The sequence below is a fragment of the Littorina saxatilis genome, linkage group LG12 (assembly GCF_037325665.1).
Source record: "Littorina saxatilis isolate snail1 linkage group LG12, US_GU_Lsax_2.0, whole genome shotgun sequence".
Lineage (NCBI taxonomy): Eukaryota > Metazoa > Mollusca > Gastropoda > Littorinimorpha > Littorinidae > Littorina > Littorina saxatilis.
In genome coordinates, this window is record NC_090256.1 from 39,050,380 (window position 1) to 39,066,824 (window position 16,445).

The 16,445-nt window shown below is 42.4% G+C and overlaps 1 protein-coding gene across 1 annotated transcript in view; it reads right to left on the reverse strand.

Moving 5' to 3' along the window:
• Nucleotides 1–317: 317 nt before the first annotated feature.
• Nucleotides 318–16,445, reverse strand: part of LOC138981898 (programmed cell death protein 4-like) — a 28,786-nt gene continuing 12,658 nt past the window's right edge. Inside the window, exons 5-10 of the mRNA XM_070355040.1 lie at nt 8,530–8,627; nt 7,557–7,671; nt 7,073–7,180; nt 6,495–6,605; nt 5,410–5,549; nt 318–4,102 (exon numbers count right to left, since the gene is read on the reverse strand). Of these exons, the coding sequence (XP_070211141.1) occupies nt 4,042–4,102; nt 5,410–5,549; nt 6,495–6,605; nt 7,073–7,180; nt 7,557–7,671; nt 8,530–8,627 (633 nt within the window). The 3' untranslated portion in view covers nt 318–4,041. The remainder of the gene's footprint in view (nt 4,103–5,409; nt 5,550–6,494; nt 6,606–7,072; nt 7,181–7,556; nt 7,672–8,529; nt 8,628–16,445) is intronic.

The following is a 16,445-nucleotide window of genomic DNA, read 5'->3' on the forward strand; positions in this document are numbered from 1 at the left end:
TCTTTACATCTGTTGCATGAACTGAAAGCAGTGTGGGCTGTGTCAGTGATCACGTGTGCAATGCTTGAAGCACTATTCTGTGTGTGTGTGTTTAGTTTTTCAATCAAGAATATAGTGCAAGTCCAATCTTTTATCAAATCAAGATCCGTTTGTAGAATTTATTTGTTGAAACTGGCATGGTTAAGAGGCAAAACTTCTCCAGGTACAAATACTTTATGTGTACCTCAATTTGTCAATGACAAGGGCACTGATCAACACAAACGCATGTACACACACATGCACTCTTTGTCATATACACACACCTAAAAACTGTCATGTTTCATGAAAAAATGCTTTATTCAATTCACTTCATACCACATACCAACAATTGCAAAACAAATCAACTGAAATCAAGTTCCAATGAAATCCAACGAAACTAGCTAGTCTTGCATCGCATCAATTTTGGCGATTTCGACAGTACATTTTCAAAACACATATAGAGCCGTTAATAAGTATACACATTAACTTGTATTCCTACACAAGGTGCTCAGGTAGAGTGTGCACGCAAAATAAAGTTTGACCAGTGTACAAATACGTAATAATTATACCATGACAAAATGGTAAACAAAGTTCATAACAATCACCACACCAAAATGAGATTATGCTGCCATGTCTACCAATGATCGAGAATGGAGTTCCTTCCTGCAACTCCCCTCTAGCTCTGGATAGCGACACCTCGATCCGATAACACGGTGATAAAAAGGGAGCACTAACTTACACAATGCTTTTTTTTTAACCGACAAACATCCCAAAACCAGAATGGACCAGCAACCTTCATGAAGAAAAATGAAATGTTCATTGAACATCTACTAAGAAAAATGCAGTTTTTCTAACCTAATTGAAGACAAACACAGCCAAAGCTTATTTGATTAAAAACAACAATAAATGTATTTGCTTTGTGCAAAAATGTCTTTTTTTTGTCTTTAATAATACACATGGAAAAAAATATTTCTAGTTCTAGCTGCAAAAGTTAGTATTAAACATTAAAAAAAGATAAAAATGAACAAAAGAGGGAAAACAAAACGAACAGAAGAATATGTCAAAGCAACAGACTGTAAATAAAATGCTTTACATGACCCTAACTGACATTACACAGAAAAACAAGTCTGAGCAAGAGTGACAAAATAGCCAAATGACAGAAGTAAACAGCATGATCATGAGGAAGTCCACAAATACTAGAAGCATTTTAAACTTTCACAGCCCTCTCTAACACCAGAGAAAAACAAGCACCTCCACATTTGTATAAAAAACCCAGCATGCCATTAACAGAACACAGCAATTGAACATATCATGATCGTAGTTAAATTTATGGAGCCACCAACAGTATACTAGATGTTTGAAAGATACAAGATTTGAAAGATACAGAGTCCAAGACCCGAAATTCCAACCCACATCTTTAAAGGTTAGTGAGAAACAAAAGGAAGAAAATCCTACAATTCAAACCTGCTTCAAAATACATGCCCACTACTCAACAAGTCCAAGCTATAAAAAGGACTAAATTAAACACAAAAGCTGAAGACAAACATCATGATGCTCACAATCCACTATACAAACTGATAAATTATGCCGACTATTTTGTATGCATTAACACTTTTGTCAATCTTACACATTGATGTGGTTATTCCAGTCAAAACTAAGAGTGAGGGTAACTGAACATTACCAAAAAAAAATCAACAGCAAAATCTGCAAGAACTAAGGGAAAAGACACGCAATGCTGTCAACCGAAACACAACAGCTTCAATCAACCCACACACGTATACCTTATTTAAACAATACCATTGTAACGAATTCTTAGTGTGGCAGTCAGCACGGTAATTCAGCCGAGTCTTCAAAACTTCAAATAGTCAACCGAGACGGTATATCGTCATAAGCATAAGCTAATCGAGACAGTGAATCTCCAAAGATTCTTTAGATAGTAAGCCGAGACTGTATTCGTCATAGTGACGTCACACTGTAAATGTCGATGACGTAATTTTCGTAACCCGGTCTCTCGTCTAGGAAACACGACGGTTTGGAAAGTATTTCTTGTAAACATAATATTATTGCTAAGACCAGCGATAGTGGCATGAAGCGATGTCAATGTTTAGAATTGCTTCATGATTACTAACATTCTCGTCCATTTGAGAGCAATGTAACCTAGGTATCACTTGACGACAGACAACAATCGTCGAAACGTAAAACCAACGATCAGTCCCAGTCTGTTCGTCAAGACCCGAAAAAGTCCTGTACGAAAGATTCTAGGCAGGTTAGTAAATGATTCATAATCAGTAACTTTTTGATGAAGCCAATCCTTGTGTGTGTTAATGTAATCATTTGTCTGTTCGTTTGGAGAAATTAGATGACACGAATAGGTAATTTGTGTTCCATTTCTCAAGATGCTGAAACATGTTCTGTTTCATTTTACATGTTACTAGATGAACGATTTGTTAACGGTATGCTACACTTTGTGTGCAGACACTGAATTCTCTTCACAGAGGATTTGATCAGCTGTTTTATTTGTATACCTATACCTACACTGAATTCGCTAACCTGTTCGTCGATGAAGAATAACCACTTGGTGTAACCTGCTGTACCTGTTGTCTACGTCGACCTGTCGTCACTGGATCGTCGTCGTCCCAACATTTGCTGTTCGTCATCCTGTCTTCATTATTTCTTCGACCTCAAGCTAAGCGTCTAACACTATAACTCATCGTCATCATATGTTCTAAATACTGTGTATTTCACCAGAAACTTTTGGAAGAAGAATGACTTGTGTTCTCCCATTGTGGGCATCTATTTATTAATTAACCTGTGATAAATAGAGGATGTTGTGAATTTTGAACAATATATAGTTAGCTACTTATAAACGAAATTGTTCAAACTAAATTAACGCTGTTGTGTATTCTTTGGGCAAGAGAGTACAGTGTCAGCACAGAAAGAGATTGTGTGTATCTCAACCAAACGTTTATACCCCAGACCAATTGGTAAAATCGTCACAGCCATAATATGCAGAGCATAAAAAAAATAAAAAAATAAATGGGGTGCTGACTTGATAAGTGAATGTTAACACGATTGCATGAAGGAAAACAAACTCCACACGATTTCTTACAACCGAGACAGAAGACACCAAAGGAACAACACAAAGTAAATAAACGATTAAGCAGAAAAAGGAAACGCTATCACCTCTTATTGGTTTTGTGTTTTGACCACAGTATAAGCATTTCACCCCTTGCAGAGTTGACCACGGTAGAAGGGTTGAAAGAATGTGCAAAGAGCCTTGCATAAAGGTGCTTCTGTGTGACCTTGCAAATCTTTTAATTAACTCCATGACCAGAGTTAAATTGTGTTAGCATTTTGGAACGAGTTCAAAAGCAGTCTGCTTGTTATCCTTCTATATGTTGTTTTTGTTAAACAATTGTGCATATCAAACAGAATAAAACACGCTTAAACCAATTGTGTTAGCAATGTTTAAAATGTATCTTCCTGGTTAAAAAGTGGTGTCCTTTCCTGTTTCTTTTTTCTGCTTTTGGATAAAAGTTAGACTGCAAAGGCCCTAAAACATACCAATGAAAAAAGGAGTTTGCTGGCCCATTTCATTAATAATCATACCAATGCACACCTGTTCAACAGATTAGTGAAGAACATGGGAAGCTATTGTTCAAGGGTTTCCAGTTTGCTTAGAAAGAAAGCTCTCTATCATGGGAAACAAATCGACGAAGGGACAAAGTAGCCTTAGAACTCCGTTCGACAATTACTATTCCAATTACCTTGTAATGTGTTCTCTCCATCCAGAACCATGAAGCACAAAAAAAAACCTCTTTCAAACAGTAGAGTGCACCAAAATCACTGTTTCATGTCTTTGTGAACAGCTCTCAAGGGCTGTCGGGAACACCTAGTTAGTGGAGCGAATGTTAAGTCCAATTGCCACGAGAGCAGAATCCTGTCAAGGGTGGTTGCAGTCGAGTGTGGGTCGTGGAATGACGCAGCTCTCACATACTATGTATACAGGGGATGTCCAGCAGCTTATGACGTGGTCTCCTTCACACGACCGCCGTCCCCCTCGGAAACAAACCTCTTGCGTCCTCTGTAAAGCAAAGAGCATGATACAAGCCTGTACAACAATTGTGATAGGGTCTTAAACTTTCGGTGCCTACTAATAACTAAAAAATCCCCAAATAGACAGACTGCTAACGTTCAAATATAAAGAACAAAACAAGTCGCGTAAGGCGAAAATACAACATTTAGTCAAGTAGCTGTCGAACTCACAGAATAAAACTGAACGCAATGCAACGCAGCATCGTCAGTCCATCGCTCATGGCAAAGGCAGTAAAATTGACAAGAAGAGCGGGGTAGTAGTTGCGCTTAGGATAGCACGCTTTTCTGTACCTCTCTTCGTTTTAACTTTCTGAGCGTGTTTTTAATCCAAACATATCATATCTATATGTTTTTGGAATCAGGAACCGACAAGGAATAAGATGAAAGTGTTTTTAAATTGATTTGGACAATTTAATTTTGATAATAATTTTTATATTTTTAATTTTCAGAGCTTGTTTTTAATCCAAATATAACATATTTATATGTTTTTGGAATCAGAAAATGATGGACAATAAGATGAACGTAAATTTGAATCGTTTTATAAATTTTTTTTTTTTTTTACAATTTTCAGATTTTTAAATTAATGACCAAAGTCAATAACTATTTTTCAAGCCACCAAGCTGAAATGCAATACCGAAGTCCGGGCTTCGTCAAAGATTACTTGACAAAAATTTCAACCAATTTGGTTGAAAAATGAGAGCGTGACAGGGCCGCCACATGTACCCGCGATTTAACACATCACTGTTTTTCCTTTGCTAATGGTCAGCATGCAGTTATAGCTTCAAGAAGCCTTATTTTGCAGTTCTGTGAGCGGGACAAAAGTGTCATAATTCTCAAAACAAAAGGAGTCCTCATATCAACCAGATTTTTATATATTGACAGTATTCCTGAATTGTCCCTACATGTACAAGATACACCATCAGTACCCTCCTGCTGGACCTAGACATCAAACATTCACCTTACTAAGCATACATTCGATCATTACAGTTAAGCTTCACTTTTTTTGTACAAGGATGAAAGTTGGGAAAATAGAAATTCAAGATTAAAACAAAAAAGCTGGGGGTCGCGGGGGCCAACAGGTATATCACGGGGTAAAGAGGCAGTGGCCCTGTTGGTGTTCCATTGAATTTTGACAATATTTGGAGCAATTACATGCAAAGAAATTAACACATCTTTAAAAGATTCCACCTGAAATTTTTTTCAAAATCAAGAATCTGATTCAGAAACTGTTTACAAAATCTTGATTTCTGGATGGGACTTTTCATCCATGTGTGTGCAAAAACAACCTGAACTAACCTTTGTGGCATGTCCTTAAGAATAGACTCAGGCAAGAAGTCCTCCTTCTGACACACGGTGATGAATTCTTCCAACAGTGTGTAGGCGTTGGGCACATCCAGACAAATGTCAGGCATGTTGTCAAACACCCTATTAAAACCCTGCAACACAGTATGAGACGCCTTTCAGAAACTAACACAATTCTCAGCCTCACTTAAGCTGTAAGAACAAATCAATTAAAATCTTGCAACACAGAATCAGAAGCCTTCCACACACTAAAACACCTGAGGCTCAGTAAAGCTGCAAGATAGACCCTCTACTATACCCCCTATACTGGTCAGAAGGATTGAAGATAAGAGAACTCAACACGGGTTGGTGAATCATTGCTTTGAGAAAACAGCTGAAAAGAAACTGACAACCAACTGGATTACTAACAAGCAAGAAAAGCAAATGTTCACGGGACTCACCCTTGTTATGTGTAATATAAATAAGAAACAAACCATCCGCTGCTCTAGCACTATGAACAGTACAAATATATAATTTCCTTTCTATTGGCCGGAACTTGACCTATTGTGATCTTCAAATTTGACCAGGATTAACATCGTCATGTTTAGCGGTCATTTAACCCCAAAAGTGTGGGATGTTACAAAGATCTTGCTTCAAAAACTTTTTTTTTGAAAGATAATTCTCCAGTGTTTTTTTTACCAGCACTCAAACCCCTCAGCGTCTTTGAAATTTGATTAGGTCAAACAAAAAAGTTCAAGAAAATGATTTTTTCTTTTTTTTTAAGCCCCAAACATGGCCCTGCTTTGATCTTAAATTTGATGAGGGTACAGCAAAAGATTTTCCTGTTTAAAGATGATTAAAACCTACCAGTGTATGAAAGTTGGAGGATTAAACTTGAAAAACAGAAGAAAAAACCCTCAACATTAAGTTTTTCGTCTATGGCCGACCCAACTTTGCTCATGACTAAGATTCTCCTGATTACCCAGTTGAATCAACAAAACTAAACAAAGAATCAATGGGAAAAAACAGATAAAAGGAGTTCTGAAAGCATAAGGGTGCTTTGAACAGGTGAAACTGAAATCAGGTGTCAAAATGCTCACCACTCTAAATTGTTCTGGAGTAATTATGACAGCATCAGCCCAAGACTTCAGCAGCTTGGCCATCATTTCAGCAGCACGTTCATGAGAATCCTCCATAACTATCACAGTTGCCTGAAACACACAAAGATTAAGTTGTACAGTCAAAACTGTCAATAACGAACCAACCAAAACGAATCTTTATAGACAGGTGGTCGCTATGGAAATTTGAATTACATAGAAAAACCCTCGTTGGAGATCTTTTGGGGTGGTTGTACGTGGCAGGTGGTCGTTATTGAGAGGTGGTCGCTAGGGCAGGTTCGACTGTACATACTTTCAATATATTATAGCATCACACAGCCCTCCTCTCTCTCTTGTTACATTTATGTCGTTGAAAAAGAAGCAACTATATCATCACTCAGTGTAGATTGTTACTTACAGTACCGTTCAGTTCCAAGTATAGTTCGCACCACTGGATTCTTAGCAGGAGGCATGAATACCCCATGTTTTTTCTCACCAAGAGATGTGAGAATGTGGAAAACTACCAAGTACTATACACTCAATGTCCTGTTTCAATGGGAAAGACAGATGCATAATCTTACCTCATACACCACCTCGTGGTGGAAGTGCGGCACATTGAGCTCAGTCAGGCACTGAGTGGCCTCCCTTAGGTCGCTTGATGACAAATACTCTTTCAGCAGCATCACAATCTTGGGAAAGAAAAGAGAAGGTCATATATTAAAGATCCACTGCACATTTGCTACTGCTGTTGCAGAAAAGCTTCAATACAAAGAAGTGACAACTGCTCTGCCTGCCCAACCGCCAGACAACCAAACATGTCCTCAGTAACTAACAACCTGCCACATGTTTCTTTCCATTATTAGGACTAACAACAAATAAACAGATTATAATACACTCTGCAGCTTCAGCCAATTTTTGCATGCAGAGAATAATCCACCAAAAAGTGAAATCACTTGTTCTGCCATAAAAAAAGTGCTCCACTAACACAAAATAAGATGCATATACTGGTGCTGCTTACATTAGTACAGGATAATGTCCATGGAAAGGGAAAAGAAAATGCGTTACCTTCTTAATGAGAAGCTTGACAGGGCGAATGCCGCCACCAGTACCCCAGATGTTGTCTAGGCGCACAAAACCGTGAGTCTGGTTCAGCAGCACATCTGCATGATCCACTGCTTTCCTGTGAATCACACAACGAAATGTTAACACCTAAGATATGTTTCCTGTAATCAGTTCAGATTTTCAAAAACTAATCAATATCAGAGATCAAAACTGCAGCACCTTATTCATCCAGTCTCCATTGAGAACAAAACCTTCCAGACAGAACCTTCTCAAATCATACGTATATGCACTCAAGTTTAGTTTCCACCACAAAGAGGTATGGCCGCAGGATACTCTGGCCATACTTTGTAAGAAAGTAAGACCAGCGCAAGTTGACACCCCTCGCCGGTTCCTATGCCATTAGTACCTACACCTCAAATTCATCTATATATATATACGACTTGTGTCTGTGTGTGTGTGTGTGTGTGTGTGTGTGTGATTGATCGCCATGCACGGCCAAAGTTCTCGATGGATCTGCTTCAAATTTGGTGGGCTTATTGACAGAGACCCCGGACACAACCTGATCGATGAAATATTTCAACACGTGCTCTCAGCGCGCAGCGCTGAACCGATTTTCGTTTTTCACTGCACGTTACTATTTTTAGATCTCCCTTCCTTCGTGCGCCGGCGTCAATCGATATTCCCGTTTGTACGTTTATATTTAGAAGGTCACTGCACGTTACTATTTTTAGATCTCCCTTCCTTCGTGCGCCGGCGATGCCGGCGTACACCCGGCAAAGCCGGGTCCCCGGCGACGGCCGGGTATTCGGCTCTACTTCTTCCCGGCGAAGCGGGTAATCATCTAGTATCAAATATGTATTAATGGATACAAAGTTGGTTGTCAATACCCAGCCCAAATAAGAATCTGCAGCATGAATATATAAAATGCAATCAAGAACAAGATTTTCACCAGACGGCTAATATCTTCCAAACTCACTTGGTTAGTGTGCAGTCGGCCTCACCCTTGTGCTTGATGATGTATTTAGGCGGCAGGCAGTCGTCAGCCACAGCTCGTGCAATAAATTTACCAACAAGCTGCAGAAAGACAGGCAGAAATGAAAGGAGGTTTACATAAAACTAAAAGTGATGCAAAACATACTACAGTGGAAACACCCTTTTAAGACCCCTGTCTTTTTCTACCCTGTTTTCTCACACTTTCTCTTGATAAATCTCTGTAATTTAACCTCCATTTGAAAATGTCCTCCATTTTAAGACAGATTTTTCCAGATTTTTTGAGGTCTTAAAAGGGGGGGGGTTCCACTGTACAACTTATTGCAAAAGAAGAAACACTAATGTCTAGACTTACATCGCGGGCGATTTCAAAAACTTATTAGCTTAACCATTTGTGCAATTACACTCATTCCAAGTAAACAAAAGAACATAGGAACATAGTCTTCAAAAGTTATATCTATTCAATTTCAATCCAAGGAAAAATCATGAAAATAACCACAGCAAGTAAGGCTAAAAGTCAAAACAAAACTGGAACTCCTTTGACCGTTGTTTTGTGTGGGTATAATCGAACATTTTAAGAATAAATTTTCATTTGATTAATATACTTACCCGAATCACATAAAGCATTGACACAGTCTGAGATGCTAAGGTCTGAAAAGCGCTACCCGTCTAAGGGAAGCAACCCCACCACAAAAAAAGTGTAAATGGAGCCATGGTAACGACACCAGACCAACACGTGGTCAAGATCATACGGCTTTTGAAGAAACTAAAAACCATAAGCGGGGTTGGTGGGAGGGCATAAACTATGTGATTCGGGTAAGTATATTATCAAATGAAAATTTATTCATAAAATTTTCGATTAAATTACATATTCTTACTCCGAATCACATAAAGCAGATAGCTTCAACAAGGCGGTGGGAAAGAAAAATCTAACTCACTCTAAAAATCCTTGCCAGGAACTGGCCCACTGCAACCAAGGCAGGAAGGGCCCGAAAACCATCCTGATGGACATCCGCGATGTCTCTCAGGCAAAAGTTGCTAAAGAAACTTCAGAGAGCCAGTAAGCTGTGCCAAGCACTTCGTCCAATCTCCTGGTCGTAAAACAGCCAAGGAAGAGACCCAAGCCCTGGATTTAATTAACCCGAGCCGAGTCAAGGGGAATGACAGGCTGCGCCCCCCCCCCCTCCCCTTTCTGTTGGAAGGAAATGCCAATGCCCTGAAACGATCAGTGCATAAGATTGTCCGCTCAGTACTGAGTAGGACGAACCAAGGTGACCGTAAGAAAATCATGCCAAAGTATGCAAAACCTTGGGAAGGAGTGAAGCCCGAAAAGGCCTAGGAGATAGAAGTCAGCTCTAGAGAAGAGTGACCGATCTCCACACAATGAGCGAGAGAGACTCCTGAGTACAAGAGTCCAACTCGATGGGAAAAACTCAATAAAGAGCCTAAGTGTTCCAAAAGTTCCAGGAACATGAAGAAACGCTCACCCTCCAATGCACGCTGTCCTGCTTTTCTGCGTTAGAGCCTGTTTCTAACCAAGACAAGCATCATAGTACCCCTGGGTAGTGACGCCAAAGAAAGAACATGGCTGCGATCTTTGACATTGTTACCCTTCGAGCCTGCTTGAGAAGGGTGCCTTAACCAGCAGTCCTGCTGCCCTCAAAATAGATGGTCGGAGGAACTGGAAAACCAGAACCACCCGACAGCAGAACCCTCAACTGCTTCGTGCCTCAGTAGGCAAAGAAGGTAGCAGGTAGCCGCTTGCACCGACAGAGTGGTCGGCGTAACCGTATAACAGACAAGAAGGGCAAAGCCCATACGACTCACATGCTTTACACATTTTTCCTACCAAAATACATGTGACCTTGACCCAAGGTCAAGGTCATCCAAGGTCATGCAACACAAAGCTGTTAATTCAAGACATAGGAAGTACAATGGTGCTTATTGGCTCTTTCTACCATGAGATATGGTCACTTTTAGTGGTTCACTACCTTATTTTGGTCACATTTCATAAGGGTCAAAGTGACCTTGACCTTGATCATATGTGACCAAATGTGTCTCATGATGAAAGCATAACATGTGCCCCACATAATTTTTAAGTTTGAAACAGTTATCTTCCATAGTTCAGGGTCAAGGTCACTTCAAAATATGTATACAATCCATTTTTGAAGAGCTCCTGTGACCTTGACCTTGAAGCAAGGTAAACCAAACTGGTATCAAAAGATGGGGCTTACTTTGCCCTATATATCATATATAGGTGAGGTATTTAATCTCAAAAACTTCAGAGAAAATGGGAAAAATGTGAAAAATAGCTGTTTTTTAGGCAACATTTATGGCCCCTGCGACCTTGACCTTGAAGCAAGGTCAAGATGCTATGTATGTTTTTTGGGGCCTTGTCATCATACACCATCTTGCCAAATTTGGTACTGATAGACTGAATAGTGTCCAAGAAATATCCAACGTTAAAGTTTTCCGGACGTCCGGACGTCCGGACGGACGGACGGACGACTCGGGTGAGTACATAGACTCACTTTTGCTTCGCATGTGAGTCAAAAACCCACCTGACCGCCAGTTATCCTCTACCAGTCCATGCGAAAGCAGAGAGAGATAGTACGAGGAAGCAGCGACTTCAGGTTGTGCGTAGGCAACCGGAAGTGCGAAAATCATGGTGGCCAAAGCCTGTTGTGACTGGTGACCCTGAACAAAAAAGGCTGAAAGCCATAGTGCCCGCAGGTCAGTCTGCTTGTGGGTAATTGAATGTGAATCAAAAACCCAAAACAGAAAACAAGACTGATAGGCATAACCGGAAAACCAGGAAGCCAACCTGTCATAAGCCTCCGGCGACAAAGTGTTCTCGGGAAAAAAACTGGAAGTTACTTGCGCAGCCAAATCAAGTGCCTTCCTGAGTTTGACCAAAAAACCAGAACGCGTCTGTCTAACTCCAAGACTGAGGGTCAGACGCGGAGACCGACGGGCAAACGCCGTAGTCATAGTTGCCTGTGGTAGAAGCCGTGAAGGGTGACCGGAAAAAGGAAACCCGACCTAACGGAAGTCGTCCTGAATCACCTCATGCTTAGGATGAGGGTGAAGAGAGGAAGAGTCGAAATCCGAAGTCACAGGAACCGAAAGTGCCATAGTCGACACAGCGAACAGGCAGGAGACTATTGCACAGGCTAAGGCAGAAAGCCGTGATGCCCGTAGGACAGCCATTGTTCCGAAGTACCCACAGTACGCAGGTAAACTTAAGGAACAAAAGTTTCGGCTGACGATTAAGATGCTGGGCTATGAGCCCACAGCAAAGAAACCGGAACATTAGCTAACCCTCTGCCAGAAAGAGAGGGCTAGCCAAAACCTGCGAGAGGTGGCAAGCCACAGAGGATGACTCCTTAACCCGGAAATAGGAGAGTTCCTCCTTAACAATCCGGCACTAGGCCAACCGTGCCGGTCCAGGTGCTTGTGGCAAAAAGGGAAAACGGGGTAACCTGAATACAGAAACCCCACCCAAACGGAAATCGTCCTGCCTCATCTGCATAGGATGAGAATGAAGGAAAACATTATCGAAGTCCGAAGCCACAAGAACAGAGAATGCAAAAAAACCACACCGTCGACAGGTGGAATGGCTGTTGCACAGGCTGAGGCTAAAAGCCTGGGTGCCCTTAGGTCAGCCGTTGTTCCACAAACCCCGACGTACTTACGTAACCGTCAGTGAGAGGAACAACCTTTCCGGTTAAAACTGGAAGTGCGACAGAAGAAGCAGCCCGTGGCTGAAACGACCGTTACACTGACTGAGGCCGGAAGCCAGTATGCCCGAAGGCCAGCCCTAGATCCGACCAGAAGCGACCTCGGCGGGGGCTCGAGCCCATGGACCCTGTTCGCTGTGTTAAGATCGGACTGATGCATAAGAATGTGAAAGTATGCATCCGTCAGATCGATCGAAGTCACCCGACCTCACCACTCCCACAATCCATTGGCTGTGTACAGAGACCATCCAATTAGAAAGTGCAGGGAGGGGACCCCCGCCATCACCAAAGTAGAGGGTGGAGGGGGGTGAGATCGGGAGCACTTCATTGGGGGGTGAGGCTAGCTGCTAGAGCTGCCCCTCCCCCTGCCCGACACTGATCTTTTCTCGAAACTCGAGAACCAGGCAGAGACTGCCTATTGGCTGCCGGTTTAGCTTGGCCAGAGGCCTGAGCCTGCTTCCCCTGAGGAGGCTTGCTCTGCTTCAACCCTTGTAGAGAGAAGTCGGAGACCTGCTGATCTCTGTTCGACTAGATCTCCTTTCTTCTGGTATCAAAACCAAATGTTCGAAAAGAGATCCCTCTACCACGGGCAAAGCTCAAAATGTCTCTCTTAGTCTGCTCAGTGAACTGAGAATGCGAGAGAAACAAGTCCCCCCGACACATGACTGTATGAGCGTAGTGAAGGGAGGACAGCCTCATTTGCTCTTCATTCACCCTAGCAAGGGCTGACAAAAAGAGTGGAGATGTCATCAGCGTCCTGATCCGCACTAAGTGTGAAAGGATTCAGTGACTCAGTGAGAGAGCGCTCTGATGATCATCTCCGAGATAGAGGCAAGTTCCAAAAGCTGACGTCCAATTTCCTCCGAAGCGATAAGGGTGTAGTCTGGGAAAACAACACCCAAGTCCCTCTTAAACTGCTTCGCCAGCAGAGGAAGAAGCTCCTGCGTCACTGGTAAAGGTGTACGCGGAAGAGCAAAGGACGACAACAAGTTCCGACCCGGCTTCGGCAAGGTGAACCTCTTATGACAAGAAGGAACAAAAGTCGAAGCCTGTGTAGCCGAAGCCAGCCAAGGCTGAGCGTGTTCTGGAACTGAACGTGAAGAACGAGCAGAGGACTGGAACACTGGGGATACCACTTCCGGGAGGAGATGGTCTAGCCAAAACCTGCGAAAGGTGGTACACCACTGAAGGTGACTCTCGAACCGGAAGTAGGAATCTTCCTCCGACATCGCCGACAGAGCAACCGAAGCGGAAGCCGCCGAAGCCGATGTACCCTCCGGGAAGTATCTGGAAGTAAACTCCGCCGCAGCTTCTAGAGCAGCCAAGAGCTTCGACGGAAATCCAGAACATGTCTGATCGCTGGCGAAAGACTGTGCATCAGAATAGTCAAGCGACGGACACGGACCGAAGTCACAGTTGCTGGTGGTAGACTGATGAACGGGATGACCGGAAACAGGAAACCCGTCCACTCGGAAACCGTCCTGACTCATCCCCTACTGTATGAGGGTAAGAGTAAGCGGAGGGAACATCCAAAGCCACCGGAACTGAATAGGCAGTAGCCGCAACCCCGACGGGAGGAGTGACGACTGCCCCGGTCGAGGCTGAAAGCCTGAATGCCCGTAGGCCAGCCGCTGTTCCTCACTCACCGACATCTGAGAGGAAGCGTCAGGAAGAGGAACAGTGTATCCGGACAGAGCCGGAAATGCAACAGACGAAGCCGCACAATGCGGAAGCGAAGGTTGCGTGGACTAGGGCCGGAAGCCCGAACGCCCGTAGGTCAGTCCTCGGTCAACTCCAGTCAAGACCTCTACGAGTACTTGTGCGGGAGGACCTATGCTTCCGCTGTTCCTCACTCACCTATATCCGAGAGGAAGCGTCAGGAAGAGGAACAGTGTATCCGGCAGAGCCGGAAATACAACAGACGAAGCCGCACAATGCGGAAGCGAAGGTTGCGTGGACTGGGGCCGGAAGCCCGAACGCTTCACGAGAGCTGGTGGACCAGTTCGACTTACCAGCCATGCCAACCACGGAGGCAGAAGACGAAGAAGCAAGGAGATCCTCCCCGGAAATTGTCGCCGACGAAACCATCAAAGACGCCAAAGAGCGAGCGTCACCCACTGTTCTATTTGGTGCGAGATTTGCACTTTCAGCTGAACTCGCTTAGAGCTCGTTGGCTCACTTATAGCGTGCCGCGGCGCGGCCAGTGACCTTGATTCCCTTTCGCGCGCTGTCTCTAGCACACAAAGGCTCTATGGAGCTTGTGTGCGATGGCGCCAGTTTGAAGAAAATACAGTCGAACCCACTTAAAACGAACACGCTAGTTACGAATTTTGACTTATAACGAATTAGTTTTAAGTTCCCAACTGAATACCTCTTTCTTCATGCTTAAAAAAAATGCTTAAAACGAATTCTTTATAACGAATTTACGCTTATAACGAGCACTTTTTGGATTCCCAAGCATGCATAATGTCTGTAATTTACTCACGCTTATGACGAAATCTTTAAACTCGTCCCGAGATCGACATATCATGGGAATTTGAGAAGTTTGAATACATGTGTCAAAGTCTTCCCTTGCGTCGACTGCTTGAACCATTGCTCAACCGATCACTGAATAAAGTTAAACTGATTACACTGTACTCACAAAACAATTTCAAATTTAGAATCAAAGTGATTGATAGCTCAGACACTGAACATGAATGACTGACTGACGTTTATTTCCTTCGCGAATACCAAAAACGAAACATCGAACGGAAGCCATTGCCAGAAAATATAGATGCCAGAGTGGTTTCCCTTGGACAAGGGAAACCACACTCTCAACGTTTGCGTTCGCCGGTTCGCGATAGTTTATCAGTCAGTCAGTGCTTTCGATTTGGATTTGAACATCATGTTGCAACAAAAAAACAAAAAACTAAATTGGCCAAGGTTTGCTACCCGTCGCCAAGGTAAGTGATTCCGGACAAATGATAGGAACACCGCGAATGTGGACAGTGTCAGTGTGTGCGCGTGTGTGTGACCAAAAACGTAACAACTGGATGAAACATCTGTGTGCTCACTCTCACTCAAACTCAACAATCATCACTCAACATGAGACACACATGAACATGTACCTGAATATGTCACTTTATTGTCTAAACGTGAAGCAGCATGAAAGTTGCGAAAGAAACAAATTGAAACACCATAAAATGTACAAGACTTAAAAAAAAAAATTAAAAAAAAAAAAATCGATCAATTTTCTTAATACGAATTTTGGTTAAGACGAACTTTTTTTCCGATCCCCAGTGATTCGTCTTAAGCGTGTTCGACTGTATGTGATTCTTGGTGTGAAAAAGGGATCGTTTCAGTGACTTACACCTGGGATTATGTTCATCTTGTGTATTTTGTTACTTGAATATACAGGCATTGTGTTGGTGCAAACTGGAGTTTATTCATTCGACTCGTTTTGTTTGATTTTGTGGTAATACTAATATCACTGGCACTCAGCTCTTGTTCTTTGTTCCTGTTAAAAGAAACAGAATTTGCGCGTTGTATATCAGTTAATAATCACACTGAATACTGATAACAGCCCAACCGACTGTGTTTTTATTTTGCCATCAGTAAGTACTTAGTCTTAACTGTGTGATAGAGTGAAAACAAGTTAGGTTAAAGGTGTTTGTGTATGATTTCTGAAGCACTTTTGTGGGGTAAGTTGTGTGAATTAACCCACGCGCAGGTTCTCGGAACAGGCACTCGCTACAGTACGCTATTATATGCAGCTCTGTTGACTGTCGTGCATTTCATCTTGTTTGTTTTGTTTTGTGTTTTCCCCCTTCTTTTTTGTTCTTAAGCATGTACATAGTGTGTGTGTGTGTGTGTGTGTGTGTGTGTGTGTGTGTGTGTGTGTGTGTGTGTGTGTGTGTGTGTGTTCATATGCGTGTGAGGGAATGTGATCCCGCGTAAAGAGTGTGTTTACACTCACATTTGAACCGTTTAGTTTGAAATTACACCCACTCTATTCCATTACAATGCACGTCATCTTTTTTTTCTTCAGCATCTCAGAGAAATAACAACCCCAACTGTTGTGCTGTGTTGTTTTGTTTCGTTTTGTCTGTTCTGTTTTGTTTGCGATAATGAAACAAACGTTAAATTGTCGTCGGATCGACGAGTTTTCTTTCCTGTGGTATAT